Source organism: Myotis daubentonii, chromosome 3 (assembly GCF_963259705.1).
Source record: "Myotis daubentonii chromosome 3, mMyoDau2.1, whole genome shotgun sequence".
Classification (NCBI taxonomy): domain Eukaryota; kingdom Metazoa; phylum Chordata; class Mammalia; order Chiroptera; family Vespertilionidae; genus Myotis; species Myotis daubentonii.
Window position 1 is genome coordinate 49695824 of NC_081842.1, and position 21285 is coordinate 49717108.

The following is a 21285-nucleotide window of genomic DNA, read 5'->3' on the forward strand; positions in this document are numbered from 1 at the left end:
TGGACATCCCTTGAGGAAGGGCATTATTTTGACTACCACAGGGAAAGTAAATGAGTAAGAGTCTGTAAATTTACTTATGTGGATAAAAATAATAAAAAAATTCAGGGTGGGGCAAACATAGGTTTGCACTTGTTTGTATGGAAAATAATACAATCTGTATATATAAAAGGCTAAGTGACCGACCATCTGGCCTGTACATCTATACTGGCAATCTATCTATACTAATAAAATGGTAATATGCAAATTGGGCGGGATGCCCTCACACAATGACTGAACAGCAGGCTGTGTGGGGCAACCAGGCCGGCAGGGGGCAGAGAGGGGCAACCAGGCCAGCAGGGGCGGGGGGCAGTTGGGGGAGACCAGGCCAGAAAGGGGGGCAGTGAGGGGTGACCAGGCTGGCAGGGGGGGTTAGTTAGGGATGATTAGGCCAGCAGGCAGAGGGTGGTTAGGGGTGATCAGGCCGGCGGGGGCAGGAGGGGCAGTTAGAGGTGACCAGGCCGCCAGGGAGGGCAGTTATGGGCGATGAGGCTGGCAGGCAAATGAGCAATTAGGAGCCAATGGTCCTAGATTGTGAGAGAGATGTCGACTGCTGGTTTAGGCCCGATCTCCAGACAGTCGAACATCCTCCAAGGGGTCCTAGATTGGAGAGGGTGCAGGCTGGGCTGAGGGGACCCCCCATGCATGAATTTCGTGCACCGGGCCTCTAGTCCTATATAATAAAAGCCTAGGTGGCGTTGTGTGACATCGTCACAAGATGGCCGGCAGGGGAGGGCAGTTGGGGGCAACCAGGCCTGCAAGGGATGGCAGTTGGGGGGGGGCGGGGGACTAGGCCTGTAAGGAAGGGCAGTTGGGGGCAACCAGGCCAGCAGAGGAGGGCAGTTGGGGGTGACCAGGCTGGTAGGGGAGGGCAGTTGGGGGCCATCAGACCAGCAGGGGAGGGCAGTTGGGGGCGATAAGGCCAGCAGGGGAGCAGTTAGGTGTCAATCAGGCCAGTAGGGTAGCAGTTAGGGGGCGATCAGGATGGCAGGCAGAAGCAGTTAGGGGCAATCAGGCAGGCAGGCAGGCGAGCGGTTAGGAGTCAGCAGTCTTGGATTATGAGAGGGATGTCCGACTGCCAGTTTAGGCCCAATTCCTGTGGGATTCAGACCTAAACTGGCAGTCGGACATCCCCCAAGGGTTTCCAGATTGGAGAGGGTGCAGGCCGGGCTGAGGGACACCCCCCTCCCATGCACAAATTTCGTGCACCAAGCCTCTAGTAAAAATAAATAATAATACAAGAATAAACTCTGTTTCAAGTCATTATTTATAATTACATCAGAAGACCTAAAGCACACTGATATGCGTAGCTTCTTGTAACTCTTGACCATTAATTTTATGCTAAATTACAGATCATTTTTTCCATTAAATTATCAAGTTGAAAAATACATAGTTAATTTAATGTCAAGAAATTCAGAAGTGCAATAAACAGGCACCACTTAAGAGGGTATGTCTTTTGGAACTCTGAAGAATGGAGGAGGGGTATGGATAGGTTAAGGATAAGCACTATTCTCCACCCTCCACACACACCCCTCCCACCCCAGATTTATCATCCACTGATCAACTAGTCTCTAAAAGACCATCAAGTAAGTTCTTACTTACAATGTTATCTGCATTAACTAGCAAAACTAAAGGCCAACCTAAAAAGGAAGATGCATGTGAATCAGCTGAAAAGGCTGAATTAAGTTAATAATAATAATAATAATAATAATAATAATAATAATAATAAATGAATGAATAACAAACAAATTGGTTTGCTGATAAGACCTAGTTTTTCATCTGGGCTGTTTGATTTTGGGTAACTTACTTAATTTCTCTAAGCCTCAGTTTCTTCAGATGTAAAAAGGAGGTAATAACACCTACTTCCACAGATGTCGAAAGGATAAGAGATTGTGTCTGGAACAGAATGGGTGCTGATGACTGATAACTATCAGTTATTTCAACTCTCAAAGAAAGCCCCAGGATCTGCAGGAAATAAAAGAACAAAAGTAACAATTGACAACTTGGACTTTAGCTTTAAAATGTTCTCCTTGGTTTGTTTCAGGAAAGTAGTAGATCACCCAAAAAGGCGATTCGGTATCCCCATGGATCGGATTGGTGGAAATCGGCTTTCAAATTCCAGAGGCTAATTGATTCCAATTGTGAGTACAATTTAAATATGTAACAGTACATGCAAACCTTTGATCTATATTTCACAATAGGCTAATTGATCCATCTAGTTTATAATTCCCTCTTTTGATTTCCTAGTTTGTAAATTCATTTTCAAACATTTCCCTACTTAATTAGTATATTGATGCTAAATAATTTAAGTGACATTAAAGAATCCAAAGAATATCCTACTTCACCCTAAAAATGATTTAGGTATTATCACAAACTCCTATATACTTATTGAATATTAATATATAAACAAAGGTTAAAATTCTAATTAGAATGATAAATTACCTTCAAAAATAGAGTAGACATAATAGGTAGCAATCCCTCTATTATGAAAAAGACACTTTCCAGTGACATACACCATTTCATTGCAAGTAACAATACCAGAATTATGATCACATGAAACATAGGAGAGAGAATGGTATAGCAGAAAGAGTATTAGCCATGGAATCAAACATGTAATCCAAATTCTGCTTATATTACTCATTATCTTGTTTCCATCAAGATAATTCATTTCTCTACTAGAGGCCTGGTGCATGAAAATCATGCACAGATAGGGTCCCTAGGCTTGGCGGCGATCAGGGCCAATCAGGGCATTCCGGCCACTGGCCAGGACCTTCCTTCATTCCGTGCCACCCCCTGGTGGTCAGCGCATGTCATAGTGAGCAATCAGTCTCCCAGTCGAACTCCTGTGGGGACAATTTGCATATTAGGTTTTTATATAGATAGATAGCTTATATATTTAGATAATAACACAGTGGTATTGTGAAGATTAAATTAGATGCTAGAAGATATTGGACCAACAATACATGTACGTGATAATACCTTTCAATACAGTTCTGAACATTTACTCTGTGCCAAGCCCTGTACTTAGTATAAAATATGCATTGATTCATTTAATCATCCTGCTCCATAAAGTACATACTATTACTACCTCCACTATCTTGAGAAGTAGGACAGTAAAAGGGGTAAAAGTGCCAGCTGGGGAAGTCAGGTTTTGTGGGTCAAATCCTAGGTCACCTAAATCCCAGTTCATCAGTTACCTGTGAGACCTTGTTTAAATTCTGAATTCCTCCTCCACAAAATGAGAATTATAATAATTTCTACTACATTGCATTGTCCTGAAGAGTAAATGGATTTAAATACATGAACCATTTAGAGTAGTTCCTGGCACATATTAAGTACTCAATAATCATTAGTTATTATTATTATAATACAAATAAGTGGAAAGACAAATAGCTAGTAAGTGATGCAAGTAGAATTCAAATCCAGAAAGCTTAAATCCTGAGATTTTTCTTAAACAATTTATTTAATCATACATAGTATATGTTTTAAACACTAAATGTTAATATAAAATCTCATCTATGTATTTTCTCCCATTAGAGCTTAGAGAGGGTACATCTCCAATCCCAAACAGATAAGACAACCTAGAACTGCTCTGACAACTTAAGACACAGAAGAGAAAACAACTTTTTGCTTTTCTCAAGATAATCCTCAGATTTATGACGTGGAGGCCCAAGAAGCAGCAATCAGTGCTGACCCTGTCCTAATTTAAATCCTGCAGTATTTTTTCCTCTTCATCAAATGCTCTAAACCACAATCAGTCAGTATTTTACCTCAACTTTCTTATCTTCAGAATGACTTAATTAAAATATTTTTTTTCCTCTGTAGGGTTATTGATCAATGAAATTATAAGGTTACTGTGTGTTTTTATAAATACAGGATGACTTACTGAATGCTGCCAAGAACACTGCTTTTGGAAAGCACCATCATTACATATCACATTGAACTTTGTATCTAGCAATATACCAAGTATGGTCACTCTTCAGGATTGTTGAAAATCACCACGTTACATTTGAGTAGGAGCTAATTGCTATTAAAAATCAAGTAACTCCTTGAAATCAGTCACAATCCTCCAGTTCCTTGATGTATTGAGAATGATATTACACTGTGATTAAAATAATTAAGTTTGATTGGTTTAGATATATACCAGGGGTGGGCAAACTTTTTGACTTAAGGGCCACAATGGGTTCTTAAACTGGACCGGAGGGCCAGAACAAAAGCATGGATGGAGTGTTTGTGTGAACTAATATAAATTCAAAGTAAACATCATTACATAAAAGGGTACAGTCTTTTTTTTTTTTTTAGTTTTATTCATTTCAAACGGGCCGGATCCGGCCTGCGGGCCGTAGTTTGCCCACGGCTGGTATATACTCTGTTACCTTAGCCAACCTTGATTATCATCCATTTTAGTATTTCTTAATTCAACCAAAACAGGTTATTATAAGAAAAAAATATTATAAGGCTCTCATTTTTAATATAAATTTTCATATGACGTTTTAGACCATACGAACTCCAAATAGCTACTAAACTATGAAAATGGACTTGAATTAATATGATGTTTACAGAATCACTGTGGGATAAACTTCAAATTAGTATATTACCTCCTTCACTTAACAGACTTTGTTGAATGTTATGACAACCACAGTCTTTATTATTAAAGTCTTGAGATAGTAATATCATAAAAAATTAAGCTTAGGAAAGAATTGAACATCATACATACTTCCTTTCCCTTTTATCAACCATGTGGGTTCACCTGTTCAACCATTTTCTTTCTACTAGAGGCCTAGTGCACGAATTCGTGCACAGATGGGGTCCCTCGGCCTGGCCAGCCACAGGAGGGACTGCAGGAGGTTGGCTGCCTAGAGGGAGGGACTGAGGGAAGTTGGCTGTCTGTGGGAGGTTGGCTGTGGGAGCGCACTGACCACCAGGGGGCAGCTCCTGCAGAGCATCTGCCCCTGGTGGTCAGTGCATGTGACAGCTACCGGCCGGTTGTCCGATCAGCCAGTTCGCTGGTTGTAATGGTCGCTTAGGCTTTTATATATATATAGATTCTTTATTTCCTACCACTATCACCAAGATTTCTCAGATATTTTTTGACTTCCTCATGTGAAGTTTCATGTTTTATAGAGCATGAAAATGAAAGACATAAAATATATATTTCTAATTTTCAAAATTATTTTTTGGTACATTATTTTCTTTTGTCACAGTGTTCTTTTGGATTATATAGAAAATGCAATGCATGTATCTTTTAATAGATAACCTGAATCATTAAAATAATATGTAGTGACTTAGTCATGAATTTAAGTCAATAGAGATTCAAGAACATAGTCTTGTTTAATCCTTTATTTATTTATTTGTTTATTTATTTATTTATTTATTTTGTAGCAAATAAGAACACAGAGACTATGAGCGGAAATTTTGATTTGCCCCAAATTTTACAGGCCCTCAAATAGAGCAAGATCCAGAACCAGGTCACTGGTCTTCTAGGCCAATATTCTCTTTATGATCTATATGGTCTTGTGGATGCTAAATTATCATTGCTATGCTAACATCACTGATTATACAATTCTAAAACAAACACAGTATCTCAGACTTTGTAAGAATCTTGGCTTCACTTTTGTGGGAGAAGATGTATACCCTTTTAGAGCAGGTTCATTTACGGGTTTTTACTTCTGCATTTCACTATAAGTCTTCACACTAAAAGTGAAACTATTGCTAATCATGAAAGTTTTTCTTGGTTTAAGGTCAACTCTAGAAACATCTCATGTGTTATCTAGTTTTCAGGAAAAAAATGCCTAATCTCTTCCGTGATATGTGTTTAGAAAATAAAATAACCTAATATTTACTCAATATTCTTCTCAAAACATTAATCTATTGGCCCAAAGTTTGAAATTTTAATCGATCCAAGCTCCAAGCAGCTCAAATTCAGAGAAGTATTTTGTCTAGGTTTCATAAATTCTGTAGATGCAAGTAACAAGTTCTAAGTCTCTGCCATGGAAATCAGGACTCCTACTTGATGAAATCTGGTAGAAATATAACCATTAGTTGTGCTCCCCTGGGCCATCACATGCTTTAAGACTTGAAGTAATGTGAGGCAAATGTTGCTGTATTATACTGGAAATTTTCATTTTAGAACAACATTAACATGTTAACATCAAGTTAACATCTCAACTAATAGAAATATCATGTTTAAATGCCATTATATAGTTGGTTCTTTAAATAGAGCAAAATATACAACAAATATCAATGTGTTATCATAACAATAAATAGAAGGTAGTAGTCAGATTTTTCTTATCTTTCTTTTGTTTATCACAGCAATATCCTTTGAAACAAGATTGAAATCTCAAAAGAAATAGATTATAGCAGGTACCCAAACAAAGAAAGTATGGCTTGAGCACAAGTACCTCATTTATACATTAAAAATGCTCTTTGTAATGCATTTAATCAGAAATTACCATTTTTCATGTTGTTTTTGCAATGAAGATATACCACATAAGTAAAAGCCATAATGAAACACCAAATAATTAGAGTTTTGGCTCTTCTCAACCACAGTTGGTGGATTTCCCCTTATCTTCAGAGTTCTCCTTAGCTTTAACCATTTCAACTTTCATTTTTGCAGATGTGACTTCCTTGGGTGAAATGTCACAGAAACACGGAAGATGCTTCAGATGTTCTTCACACTCCTTAATGATTAAACTTTGAAGGAACTGACCTTCTGCAATTTCTTTCCAAAGCTTGAACTTAGGTCCATCACATCCCAGTGTTGTTACAGCCTTAAGTAAATTATGCAGATCATTTCAAAGCATGGATATTTTTTAATTTACATTTTAGTTGTTCAGGAATAGTTACATGACCCCAAACTTTATTTTTCTAAGAAATAGTCAAACAACACAACATAGTGAAATGCTTTCTATATGCATTTACCTTTTACATTTATGCAGTTGAAGAATAACTGAAGACTAATTTGTTTCTGTAAAATTTAGGTGCAATCTGTCAGTATTGGGGAACAAAAAAAAGACAATGCTGTGCATTTTCTCTTTAATGCTTTTACTTTTTCTTATCCTTTGTCTATGAACTTCTTGGGTAATAATTATGAAATTAGCCTTCTCATATTATATTCAAATTTCAGTTATTTTCAATCAAATAATACTCATCCCTAGTTCTAGAAATAAGCAAAAGAAATTCTCTGAGCAAAGAAAAAAATAGCAATAATTAAGCCCATAAATTTTAGTCTTCCAGAGAACTGAGAAAATGCCCGCAGGTCAGAGCATATTGACTTGTAGTTAGGAAGTGAAGGATACGACTCATCTGTCAAGCTTAGATAGCCTGTGTCTCCTAATAACTTTCCTTTTCTCTCAATTACAACTGATAATTAAGAGCAGCAGTGGCTGATTACGAGAACTACTCACAGAAGTAACAGATGAAAGTGTGGGGAAGTCAAAGAATATCAAGTAGTAGACCATCAGGATAGTCTGTGGCCGGTTTAAATACACATAATTTTAGCACAGTAAATTTTAACATTAGTACAATAATCCATCTTTTTTATATTACTGACTCACCTAAGAAACTGTTTAATCTGTTTCATATACTGTGTTTAATGAGGCATTAAAGAGTATAAGTATTGGAAAGTGATTTCTTTAAAATGATCCAAATTATTTTTAATTGACCTATCAAAGCATAAAGTTTGGTAGTCTGGAAAGTTTGATTCTCAGCAATAACTGTGATGTTACTGTAATTTAATGTTTGTGCATTGGATATGGTTTCAAAACACAAATATAACTTATTTGTGGTCCAGAGATTTAGCATATTAGGAGAAGTTTATAAATTCTCTGAAAACACTTCCTTAAACCCCAGTAATCAGTGCCAAACAGACCTGATTTAAAAAAAAAATTGGCCAGAAAAGCAATTTACTTTAGCATAAAATGAAGAATGCAATGAAAAGGTATATTTACATTGAAAGAAGAAGAGAGAAATGGGTAGTTGTTAATTCTTTAACTAAAAAGGAATAAATGTACAATCTGAAGACTAAAATAAGCTCAGAGAAACATACAAATGAACATATGTATTTAGAATACGTAATGGTTTTGTATATAACTTCTTAGATTTAGAGAAAATTTTCCAACTGCTAAAAGTCAAATTTAAAGTTTAAGAAAAACAGTGAATGAATTATTATTTTAATTGTGATAGAGAGGCTGTAGCAAAGAAAGATGCATTTTGAGAAAGCTCACCAATTCTGTTTTTCATAAAATTGCATGAGAGAGTTAGTAGTGCTACACGGGCAGATATTCTGCAGGAATCGCTATTTGAAAGATTATTTAAGAAGTTATAATTTCTCTTGCCCACTTTTCCCTAACCTTCTGATGAATTGTAAAATGTTCCCTGTTCTTTGGAAGCGTTTTCTTTCCTTTTTTTTTTCCCCATTTGCGTATTTGTGAGCTTGTAATCCACCTGGGTGCTACTGCTTCATGCTTTGACAAAAGGTATTCAAACCTAATTTAACCTAAATATTTTTTCATGATGAAGATTTAAGTTGAATTAAATCCATTGATTTTCTATCTTTTTCATTTTTTAAATTCAAAATTATGCTTATGGCATCCAATTTAATTAAAGTAAGAGGTCACAATATATTGATTTATACTCTATTCTAATATGTAATACACTTGTCTCATAATATAATATATGCACAAGACTCCCATGAAGCAAAAAATGTTTTCTCCACTTGCAACTATATCATTTCATATTTTAATTTTTACCACTACTTTATACTGAGCAGAAAATAAATCAGCAGCATACTAGTTTAAAATAGGATATTCTTTTAACATAGCATAAAATTAAGACAAAATTTCTGTTAGGCATATGACGAGTCATCTCATTTATTTGTCCAAGGTATTTTATATTACTAAATCCAGTTATATTTCACAGAAAAGTCACTAGAAAAGACTTTTCATTTAGTTTCAAAAATACATTACCTTTTTTTCTCTTTGTTCCTGTGTGAACCTTCATAAAGCAAATTGTGAATATAGATTTCTGAGTTCTCGCATCAATTGCATGATCAATTTTTTAATGACAGGATATTGATTCCTGGCTACTTTTACTGACACTATAAAAAGTTTAGCAAATTCAACCTTTAATCTCCAGATAGCTTTAGGGAATTAAATGTCTTAAAACCAATTACTAAATGATAACCTAATGGAATCTTCTAAATGGAAGAAGTGTCAAATGCTTTTGAATGACATTACCCCAAAAGGTTCAAAATGCTTGAATATTGTTCAACTGCTCCAAAGTTAATAAACATGAGATGATGAAAACAAGATATCTTGTCTTTCTTTATGATCATATATTTGTGTTCACAACTGGTGTAAATAAATGGGAACATTTCGGGCATTATTGAGCAAGTAATCCTTATGTAAATTAGAGTGTCTCCTAACAAGTGTATACATGGCACTACAAGCATTTTACTGAACTTGGTCTGTTTTATTCATTTTTTTTTCTTTTGTTACTTTAAGCAACTGTTCATTTTGTCTTTTGTTTTATCTGTAAGCACCAAATAATTAATATTATATAGATAAACTGCATTTCCTCGATATTATGAAGTAAGGGAATATGTGTAGGCTATTATAGTCATTAATACTCTTTAATTATAAAGTAACTTTAATTATAAAGTTTCTGTGCCAGCACAAGTGGAAGACAAAATTAAAGTTGAATTCCCAATCTTGCATTGATGAAATAAGCAAGAGCAGTTAATGTATAAATGTTGGGGTGAGGGGAAATCAAAGAAAAGCCAATGAATTTTTGTTGTTTGTTGTTTATTAGCACACTGAGTCTAGTCTCTTTTAGACATGCTGAGAGTCCTAGGTAATTTCTGATAATGTGAAGGAGGCAAAGATGAGTATTAAGAAACCGAAAAGTGCATTGTTATGTAAGAAAGTTTTCTTCATATCTATCTCTGAGATATCTAATACTACTTTCTTCAGAGTCCAATAAACAATACATTTCTGCTCCTTAGTAATGTATTCATTTAGTTGTAGTGATAACTGTCCCATTTCACAGGAAAGAGATAATTACACAATCATGAAAAGGAGAAAGACACTAATGCATATTTTTCACATAAATTGAGATAATATAACTTATTTTCATTTCCCAAGATGCTTTTTAAAATATTTTAATTAATAGTTTAATAGTATAGTCATCACTGGACAAAACTATATGTGGACTATGAATTTATGGAAAGCATACAATAGATATAGCACTCTCAATTTTAGCTCTACAAAGCCATTTTGATAATCCCATGCCATTCAAAGTGCAACTAATTTATCATTGTTCACAACATAAATCTTAAGGATATAGTACACAAAATAAATGCCACAGTTCCTTTATGCTTGAAATAACTACAGTCTTTAAGCTATAGAGTGAGGAGATATGTCTTGTTCTAGTGTTAATATTTTTGCATCCAGAGAAAAAACTTTAGATACAGTATTTCCAAAAGCTAGCTAAAAATAAAACAAATTACTTATTAGGAAGATATTTGGTAAAACATTAGATTTTAATAATTTTATGTGTGCTTGAGTATGAGAAAGTATTATATACGGGATATTCAATCTGGTACTTATTAGCCTCATGTGGATCTTTCAACTAATAAGAATTAAATAAAATTTGGAAATTCAACTTCTCCATCATACACCACATTTCAAGAGCTCAATAGTGATTTGTAGCTAGTGCCTGCCAGAACATGCAGTGCAAATTAGAGAATGGTCTCATCATCACATATAGTTCTATTGGACAGCACTATTATATTATAACTAGGGGCCCAGTGCACAAATTCGTGCACCTTGAAAGGAACTGTGGGCCGCAAGGCTGCAGTGGGCACAGGGGCAGGTCTCGTCCCATTCTCCGCACCCCCTCCTGGCCCCTCCCGCTGCGGCCCCTGGTCCCCTGTCTGCCAGCAGCCCTGCTCCTGCTACCACCACTCCCATGTGCTGATGGCATCACTCACACCCACTGAGGGTGCAGAGCGATTGGGGCCAGCACCAGCAGCGGGTACAAGTGGGGCCAGCACCTTCAGCGGGTATGAGCGGTGGCTGTTGCCCTGATCACCCCTCAGGAGCAGGGGGAGGTGGAGAAGCCTTCAGGAATGATTGGGGTTTGCAGCCACCACTCACACCCTTGATGGTACTGAATAATTGAGACCGGTGCTGGGCACCGGCAGTAGATGCAAGCAGTGACTCCAGCTGTGGGTGCAAACAGGGCCAGTGCTGGGAGCAGGTGCGAGCACCATGTGGGACCATGGCGCAAAGAAGCAAAGAATTTTCAGTAACCACCAGAGGCTCGCCCCAATGACAGCGACTGGAGCCCCGCCTTGGTCTGGCACCCCCGCTCACCTGCTCCACCATCCCGCCACAGCCAATGCCTGCCATGTTCTGCATAGGCCCCCTGGTGGTCAGCGCACATCATAGCAACTAGTTGTTTGGCTGTTTGGTTGTTCCACCATTTGGTCTATTTGTATATTAGCCTTTTATTATGTAGGATAATGTAATATGTATTATAATACATATAATACAGTTCAGAGAATATAGTAGGTTGTCCTATTAGATGCACCCCTCTATTTTATAGTTGGAAGTAACTGAAATCCCAGAAGGAAGTCACATAAATAAGCAGTAATATATGTGTTCCTATTTATTAGGGGAAGAAGAAGGAAGACAGTTTAAAGTTCTGTTTGCAAACCACCAAATAATTTTAAGTATTTTTTTTTTAATGTTGCATTTTTTAAAATTGATTTTTGAGAGAGAGAAACATCGATGTCAGAGAGAAATATCAATTGGTTGCCACAAGCCTCAAGCACATGCCCCAACCAAGGATAGAACCTGAAACCTGGGTATGTGCCCTGGCTGGGACTTGGGCCTGCAGTCTTTTGGTGCGCAGGACGATATTCCAACCAACTGAGCCACACCAGTCAGGGTGATATTTTAGTAATTTTTGAGTCTTCACAATCTGGTCATAAAATGATGTTTCAGAAAAATCAAACCAATTCAATCAATATTTTAATCTTCAAATATATTAATAAATTACATTAAATCTTCTTTGGACTGATTCTAATTAATTGCCTGACATACAGTAGCTTCAATTTAAAAGGTTTGTGAAGTTAAGACCTCAGGGAGTTGGGTCTTTGATTCACTATTAGTTAATAGGATGCACAATGAAAGAATTGGAAAAAAACACACACCTCAGTACAGTTAAGACACTGAAACAAATGATAAATATCTACCAGTTCCCTCCCAAACTCCCTCTGCAGATTGTCACCCTTGTGTTCATAACCATTATACCCACAGTGTTATGGCAGCACTCAGAGTCGATTTTCATTTCTACAAGAGGCACTCAACCCATTTTGTTTCTTTAAACAAAACCATGTTGGAATTCTATGAAAGGAGAAGTTTATTTTTCAGCATTAAACTGAAGAGCTTGGCCTCTTTAATACAACCTTCTTTTCATAGTGTGCTTTCCATCCCTTTGGATATCTTTGAATAGTACCGCCTGGCAGAAAAATGTAGATCTGCTCATCATATCCAAGACTTAAGTGACATGAGCAGTTCAATTAAGTATGCCATGGAATACAGTTTGGGAGAATTTTCAGACCTGGTTGAAGGGAGCTGTCCTTAATGAAATCACCATTAGAGCCAGCTCCTCGATGCTTTTCTATCATTTACATTTATGTGTAGGAAAGCCTAGTGTCATTCCAGTGTCACATCATGTCTGTCTGGTCATTCATCATACTATTTTTTGCATAATACTAGGTGTTAGGTATATTTTAATGAATGAAAGAATTTAACAAGTGTTTATCAGCTATATATTAAATAATTAAAGCAAATTACAATATCTCACAGTAAGTGTAAGTTACTATTGCCTTAAGCTTGATTTCTGGGTCCATTTAATCCTCATACATTGTTATTTATGGTAGTTTCCAGTTGTGCCAGTAGAAGCACACTTCAAATATAATGTGGACTGTTTCGGTGACCTAATCTAGGCATATAGCTCATGTTTATCACCACAAATATTTATTTTGTTCCTACTACATACATATATGTTTTAATATCTCCTTGCTTAAAGACAAACAAAATGCTTTCTTTCCCCACCTCAAACTCCTCTTTCTTTATATCTTAATATTCCTTAATATCCCTTTTTTAGCCTTTAGAACAAAAGTCCTCAAAATAACTGTCTATTATCAATAGTTCCTATTGTTTTACCATATCTCTTTAACTAAAAGTTCATCAAACGATTCTTTTCAAAGTCATTAATAGCCTTTTCATTGATGTTCAGATGAAAGGTCTCAGATCTCCTCTCACTGGATCTATCATAGCTTCAAATATAGTTGAACGATTTCTTCCTAGAAACAGGCTTTTTTTTTTTTTAATTTGACTTCTGGGGCATCTCTCTTTGTAGCCTCCTTTTCTGGTAGCTGTTCCTACTCAGTCTTCTTTGCTGATTCTTATCTGCCCAATCTTTAAACGTGAAGTGAACTGAGACTCAGTTTTAGTTATCTTTCTTTTTATATCTAGAGTCATTCCCTAAGTGGTCTCATCATATTGATATGCTGGTAACTGTCAAATTTATATTTCCAATCTGGGCTGCTTCCCCAAACTCCAAACTTATGTATTTAAAAGTCTATTCAATTCACTTTGGGGAAGATTTTATTACACACTAGAAGCCCAGTGCACAAATTCATGCACCTTGAAAGGAACTGTGGGCCACAAGGCTGAGGTGGGCACAGGGGCCAGTCTCGGCCCACTCTCCACACTACCACCCAGCTTCTCCCTCTGAAGTCCCCAGTCCCCTGTCTGCCAGCAGCCCCACTCCCACCACTGCTACTCCCATGTGCTGACAGTGCCGGCCCCACTCGCACCCACTGATGGCACAAAGGGATTGGGGCCGGTGCCAGCAGCGGGTGCAAGCAGGGCCAGCTTCATCAGCAGGTGCGAGTGGCAGCTGCTGCCCCGATTGCCCCTCAGGAGCAGGGGCAGGTGGAGAAGCCCTGAGGGGCAATCGGGGCCAGCAGCCACCTCTCACACCAGCTGACAGCACCAAGAGAGCAGCGGTTCAGGCACCGGCAGTGGGTGCAAACAGGGCCAGCACCAGCAGTAGGTGTGAGCGCTGGGTGGGACCACAGCACATGGGAGCAAAGAATTTTCAGTAAACACCAGAGGCTTGCCCCAGTGACAGCGACCGGCACCCCCACCTTGGTCTGTCACCCCTGCTCACCTGCTCTAACTTCCGGCCGCGGCTGATGCCCACCATGCTCTGCGCTCTGACACCTGCTGCCAACACCTACCATGTTCTGTGCGCAACCCCTGGTGGTTAGTGCATGTCATAGTGACTGGTTGTTCAGTTCAGTTGTTCAGCTGTTTGGTCTATTTGCATATTAGGGTTTTATATAGAGAGATTTCATAATAAGCCCAAAATATCTGTGGTAGGGATAGGATGCTCCAACTAAACTTTGTGCCTCTCTGGATGTCCCAGGTATTTCCCTAACCCCGTTAAGTTAGGTGAAGATCATGTGCCTCATTCTGGCATTTAAAAGTGAGCTTGTCTCGATTTTTCTTATTCTGCTCCAGGGGCACGTGGTGTAGGCACAAAGAGAAGGAAAATGGCTAACATAATAAGGCTTCATATAAACACAAAATAAATCTTAAAGCAAGTAACATTACTAAGATTTTAAAGTTATTTTATTAATGTACTTTTCCTCATTTATGCCAAAATACAATTTGATACCTTGAAGTAAGGTGCTGCTCTAAGAAGAACCTAAATTGTGGCTCAGTCTCAGCAACTGGTTAATGGCAGACAAAGAAAAGGATATCATTGGCTGGAAAAATGAAGAGAAATTTTACAAAGTAGCAAAATAAGTGGTACGACTGACATCTGTTACAGTTCAGATGCAGATTGTGTTTCTCTTAAACACATGGAAGAAAAGGTTGGAAAATAGAATATTGGCAGTATTTTTAGGTTGATGTTGGGTACATATAGCAAAGCATTGCAAGAAATTAATGAGTGTAGGAAGGAAATGGTATCTTAGCAAACAAATAAAAAGGGAATAGAGTTCAGAAATAGAAAGTCTTGAACTGTTGAAAGAGCTAACTGTTTCTATATCCCAAACACTATAAAATGAAATTTAAAATGACTGAGTGACAGAGGCTTAGTAAATATCAGTTGGAATAAAGAACACAGGGCAAAAACCAGACTTTGTAGCCTTTAAGGTATTTTCCAGGTAGTATCAAGGCAACTGCTTCTAAGTTGGGGGTGAGGATGCAAAATAATTAAAATTGTGTGTTTTTTAATCTTGGAAGATAGCAAATAGTTGGGAAGCTTTCTAAATTTTTAAAATTACATTATTGCCAGAGAAACTCTAAATGAAAAATGTCTATGACACTTTAAGGCAAAATAAAACTAACCTTCAACATTGCAAGAGTAGGATGCAACTTGAGAAAACCATACAATCCTCCAGAAGGAACTATTACCCATATAGTGCATAAAATCTGTCTGGGAATAGTGATGAAAAAGCCAAAACCTCAGAAAGGGTGGAGCCAGCAGAAACAATACAATGGGCCAAGGACTCTTCCTAGACCTTAGCAGCCCTAATCAAGAAACCTTTTTCCATCATAGGGTAGGGGAACTTTACAATATCTACTCAGTGAGATTTCAGAACTGCTGAAGGTCAGCATTCTAGATGTTGTGTGTCTCTGGTTCTTTTCAGTTATGAATGGGATTATTGATTGTGGTTATCCTGTCCCTGATCCTCTGCCAATTATTGGATTTGTGGAGGGTGAATAACTTGTCCTTTAACACATGTGTGAATGAAGAGGAGTCACACTGTATCTGATAAAGACTAGTCAGTATCTCTTAAAGAGCTTGTTCTGTACTGGGTGAAGTCAGAGAAAGGGATTTAGTGTTGTCTCTAATGAGAATGGGTTAAGTAGAGTCTATATGTTTAAGAGGAGATTAAAGGATTGACTATGGTTGAGGAAGTGCTCCCAAGTATCATATATACTTCCTAACAGTTAGACACCCAGCCTGTCTTGCCAATATTTTGGTGGCAGCCCAAGTGACTAATTCTGGCCAATGGACTTCAGTAAAAGTGACACCTATCATTTGTGAACTGAGGCAGTTGAAAATTGGGATGAGTCTTCTCTCCCTCTCCTCTGTCCTGGCAATATTGGAGCAAGCAAGATATAGCAACATTCCAGATGGATATAGACAAAATAGAAGAGGGTCGTATTACATGCATTGGACTTTATATTTAGACTTTATTATATTAGGCCTCTGAAATTGGCTAAACTGACTATGGGAAGGTCCAATAAATCTCTATTCTGACCCTCTGTAGCACCAAACAGTCTCTTCCTCCAGCTATACATGGCTCAGAACTAGAAACTGCCCTTTTCTTCTAGTTGCTCAGAACAAACACTTTGGAGTCACTTTTGGAACCTGCCTTTTTAAAATACTCTATGTAATATTAAAGAGCATTTTGTTGACTTTTTGTTCAAAAACATATCCAGAATCTGACTCCTACATATCAATTCACTACTGCCAGTCTAATCCAAACTACCACCATTTATCATATGGGTTATTAAAGTAGCCTCATTAAAGATTTTTCTACATCCATTTTGCCCATCTTTTATAGTACATTATACATAAAACATCAATAATGATTCTATCAAAATTTCTTTCATATTCACTTGCTCAAAACTTTCCAGTGAATTCCCTATGATACCTAGTTAAAGCGGAAGATTTTAAAAATCCTGAAGGTTCCCTCCATTCCATCTTTCAGTTCATCTTCTACCACTCTCCTTCAAGCATTAACTAAGTGACTTAGTAGTTGGGTTATTTTCAGCATATAATTTAACCCCTCTAAGATATAATTTTCCCACCTATAAAATAAGCCTCATAATAGCTATCTTATGGTGTTTATGGTGAGAATAAAATCATAATTATAGTAATAATGATTAAAATGATAAAAGATTTTTACATACTACTTACTGTACTAGTATGTTAGATATTAGTTTAAATGCCTTTCATACATTAACTTATCAAATCCACCCAGTGCTCTCATGAACATTATTATTATCATTTGAATTTGGAGCAAAAAAAAAAAAAGAAAAAGAAGAAAAAGAAGAAGAAGCATAGGAAGGTATATAATTGCCCAAGGTCACATAGGTAGGACATCTCAAAGTTGTTAAAATTTGAACCCAGGTAGTCTATCTCTAGAGCCTATATGCTTAGCCATCACATTTTAAAATATTAAAATATAAAATATCTGGTATGTGCTAAGTGTTTAAATAATATTAGTTCATCCTCTTTCCTTGTAAAACTAACTTTTTACGGAAGTGAAATCTGGGAAGAGAAGAATGAGTAAAAATAAAATATGCCTTAGGGAATCTTATTTCATCCCATGAAAAGAGGAAACATACATACATTTTTTCAAATAAAAGAACTAATTCAGCAAGAAACAAAAATTTCCCAGGAAATGTTATGAAAACTTACAGGCATTCAACAGATGAGTCTTTCTAAAATTAAATGTTATGAATCAAGCCTTGGTCCAAGCATTAAGCAATGAGGGTTGTCCTTATTTATATGAAATGCTCTAAAATTCTGAATTGACTTAAAACTGTATGATTTCTATTTGTAATCTTCCTAGTTTCAGTGTTTAAGCCAAAATAGCAAGAGTAGGCCACAATTTTAAACAATAAGGGTCTATTCCCGCTTTAACCTGGAATGTGTGACCTTGCCACCCACTGTTAACATGACAAAGCTCAGATACATTCATAGGAGAACACTTTCATTGTAATCTTTTTTTTTAAAATATGAGCATTGATCTTGATCAGGATTAAGAAATGTCAGCTTAATTTCTTCTCTCTTAGAAATAATTGCAAAAGTAATCTTTTAGAAGTCAGTTTTAAATTTTGAAATGAAAACTTACCTTGTTTATTAGAATGGGAAGAAGTTAGACCAGATATAGCATAGGACATCTCAACAACTTTTGCCTCCATGAGTTGTTCTTTTAGCTTTTCCAGCTGTTAAAAATCAAATATGATCATTATTAGTCTTTAATAGCAACCATGCTGTTTCTATTAAAGGAGAGGAAGGAAATATCAAGACAGGAAAAAGACAATATGAAAGAAAGGAGAAAAAATAAACTGAAAAGGAAAGAAAAATAATAAAAGAAAATAAAAACAAGAATTAAATAGAAAGAAGAGGAAACTTGTATTGAGAGACTGTCTGGTAAAGGTACACAACTCAACAAGAAATCAGAAGAAACAGGGTGAGGGTGAAAGAAGTCCACTCTAGGTTTAATTAACCCTTTGAGTGCCAACCAATATCCTAGGAACTATGCTAAATTTGCCAAGGCATTTTTGCTGATTTTACAGTTTAAGGAAAAAAAATTATGATAGCGCTCCCGGCACTTTTGGTGAAAGACAGGAGGAGCACGATCGCGCTCCCCGGCACTATAGGGGTTAATGGGGAGCCTGTAAACACAGCTTGTGTAGTTGGACTTGATTTTATATTACTTATAATGAGCAGTCCTTTTCCAAGGAGCTTCAAAGAGTTATGTGAATACTTTGATTTTCTCAAATATTTGTCCTTTCTAACAGGAAGAGAATAATATTTTCAGGTCTTAGAGTTTCTACCCAGAATGCAATCCATGTGAATTTTTTGTAAACTGTCTAAAAGGAGAGTTCAGCCTGGTCTACTATGTCCTTGCTGAGGGCCATAAATCTTTCTCCCAAACAGCCACACGGTTTATAGATTAATGGATTTGCATGCAGTGGTATTTGAAAGAGTTTGGAACTAATCAAATCCTATGATTTTTAAATTTTCTTCTTAGCATTATCAAGGAGTGGGGCAATAGGGTTGCTAAAGGGATTCCTGTCAGGCGGCCAAATGCAAGTCAAGAAGGCAGCAATTCAGGCCCCTGAACCAGCTGCTACAAGCAAAATACATTTTATACGTTTCATTTTCTGGGACCATATAAAATTTTGTTTGGGAAAATGTATTTCTAATTTCTAAAATAAAAATAACTTTTGAAAACCACCAATCTAATTTTAATCTCCTATTTCACAAATGAGGATAATACTTAGGTCTAGAGAATTTTAATTTGGCCACAGTCTCACAGTTAGGAAATTGGAGAGGTAGAACTAGAACCCAGATTTCTAGACATTTTATCACATGATGACTTCAACTATAAGTTTTACATTATAGTATTGATAATTTTAAAAACTGTTAAAAGACATTGCCTTATAGTTATTATTAAAACTGAATACATAAGTATTTCACATTCTCACCTGCTCAAATTCTTTCAATTTGTTAGCCAATTCTAATCTGCAAGACACATTTGTCAGGTGAAAATGTAAATGGCAAATAATATTTAATTCACTGCAGAACACATAATCAGGATTTTATGTGGAAGGGAAAGTTAATTTTTATAAGATTCATAATATAAAGTACCCAATAATTTTTCAATGTCTATAATATTGAAATGTAATCACTTAGGTCATGAGAAAATATCTAATTTCTAACACTAAACATAAATTTTTCTAAAATAGACAACAAGGAAATTCTTGTGAAGGGATTAAGCAAAACCAAACAACCACAACAAAAAACCCTACTAGACAATAGTATAGTGACTATCAGAGGGAAAAGGGAATAAATGGTGATGGAAGGAGACAATACAATATACTGATAATGTATTATAGAACTGTACCCCTGAAACCTATGTGATTTTATTAACCAATGTCACCCCAATAAATTAAATTAAAAATAGAAAAAGCAGACCACAAAGCTTATTGATATAATTTAATCAAGAAGGAAATGCCCTCCCTGACCGGTTTGGCTCAGTGGATAGAGTGTTAGCCTGCGGACTAAAGGGTCCCGGATTCAATTCCAGTCAAGGGCATGTACTTTGGTTGCAGGCACATCCCCAGTGGGGGGTGTGCAGGAAGCAACTGGTCGATGTTTCTCTCTCATTGATGTTTCTAACTCTCTATCCCTCTACCTGCCTCTCTGTAAAAAATCAATAAAATATATTTTTTTTTAAAAAAGAAGGAAATGCCCAAAAATATTAATAGGAACTCCCTCTACATTGTACATTTTGAGTGTGAATTTTCTTTTTCAGAATTTCATTAATTTTCTGCAATGGGCATATCTTTAAGTTTTAAAACCCTGCATTTTTAAAAAGTATTTATTTAGGTATTATTTTGTCAGTACATTGTCCCATGAACAGACATTTAAAAAAAATAATTCAGATGTTTCCTTCAAAAGGTGATATATTGTCATAAGCCACAATATCTGTCATTTCTTGAAGAGTCTGATGCATAATTATACATTGGATTCCCCTCTTCCTCAAAGAAAAAATATCTCAATTGATGTAGCCCTCATTTTTCAATGGGCTCTAATCCAACAATTTCCAAAATTGAAAAAAAAAGCTGATTTTAAAGGGTGATAATTTAGCTGTCACAAAACTGCAGTTAATTTGTGATATCTTTAGTGGAAATTTACAAACAGATTTGAAGCATTTAATAATATTCTTGAAGAATTTAGTAAAAATAAATAAATATTAACTGTACAGTGAAGGTTCTATATATGAGAAGAAAGTATGAGTAGAGATAAGTATTTTATAACTTAATGATTTCTGATCCCATTAGGGCCTTCTAACTGAACAAAATAGGATATTAATATTTTTAATAGTGTATTTTTGGCACAAATATAAAACAAGAAAAACACATAAGCTTTCCATGAAGCATAAAAGAAGTAGTTATTATTTTATTCAATATAAGTTAACATTTAGAAAAGAGCAGCTCAGAAGCTAGAATAGATCTATTATTTTTTTAATTTATAAAATCTGTACTTTATTCTTAACTCACCAATGTTGGACAGTCTTTGAAAATCAAAAATTTTATTCAGTGGAGTCAGCAATAGTTCTTCATTATTTGTGTCCTATTTATCTAGAAATAATTCATTTCCTGTAATGATTAACTTCATGTAATGAAACTTCCATTTTCAATCTGTGTCACTGAAATTGTTTCTAATGAAATAGGTTTTACGGTAACTATCAATCTGCATGCTCATAAATAAAAGGAGTGTAGAGAGAGATGTATAATGTAAACGAATGGGCTGTTTTAAAGATCATTGAGTGTATATAAACACTCAAAGAGAGATTGAGAGATTGAGAGAGAGACATGATGCCTGAAGTGGCATCTTAAAGTTTACCTGTGT

At 36.3% G+C, this 21285-nt stretch overlaps 2 protein-coding genes across 2 annotated transcripts in view; one reads left to right on the forward strand and one right to left on the reverse strand.

The window, feature by feature from the left end:
• Positions 1-9330, forward strand: part of OSTN (osteocrin) — a 51249-nt gene extending 41919 nt beyond the window's left edge. Inside the window, exons 4-5 of the mRNA XM_059687386.1 lie at positions 2081-2177; positions 6653-9330. Coding sequence (XP_059543369.1) covers positions 2081-2165 — 85 coding nt within the window. The 3' untranslated portion in view covers positions 2166-2177; positions 6653-9330. The remainder of the gene's footprint in view (positions 1-2080; positions 2178-6652) is intronic.
• A 1167-nt stretch (positions 9331-10497) lies between these two features.
• On the reverse strand, positions 10498-21051 carry UTS2B (urotensin 2B). The gene is given in 4 exon segments (XM_059691656.1): positions 10498-10523; positions 17993-18086; positions 19356-19392; positions 20918-21051. Coding segments are annotated over 4 exon segments (291 nt in total).
• Positions 21052-21285: the final 234 nt, after the last annotated feature.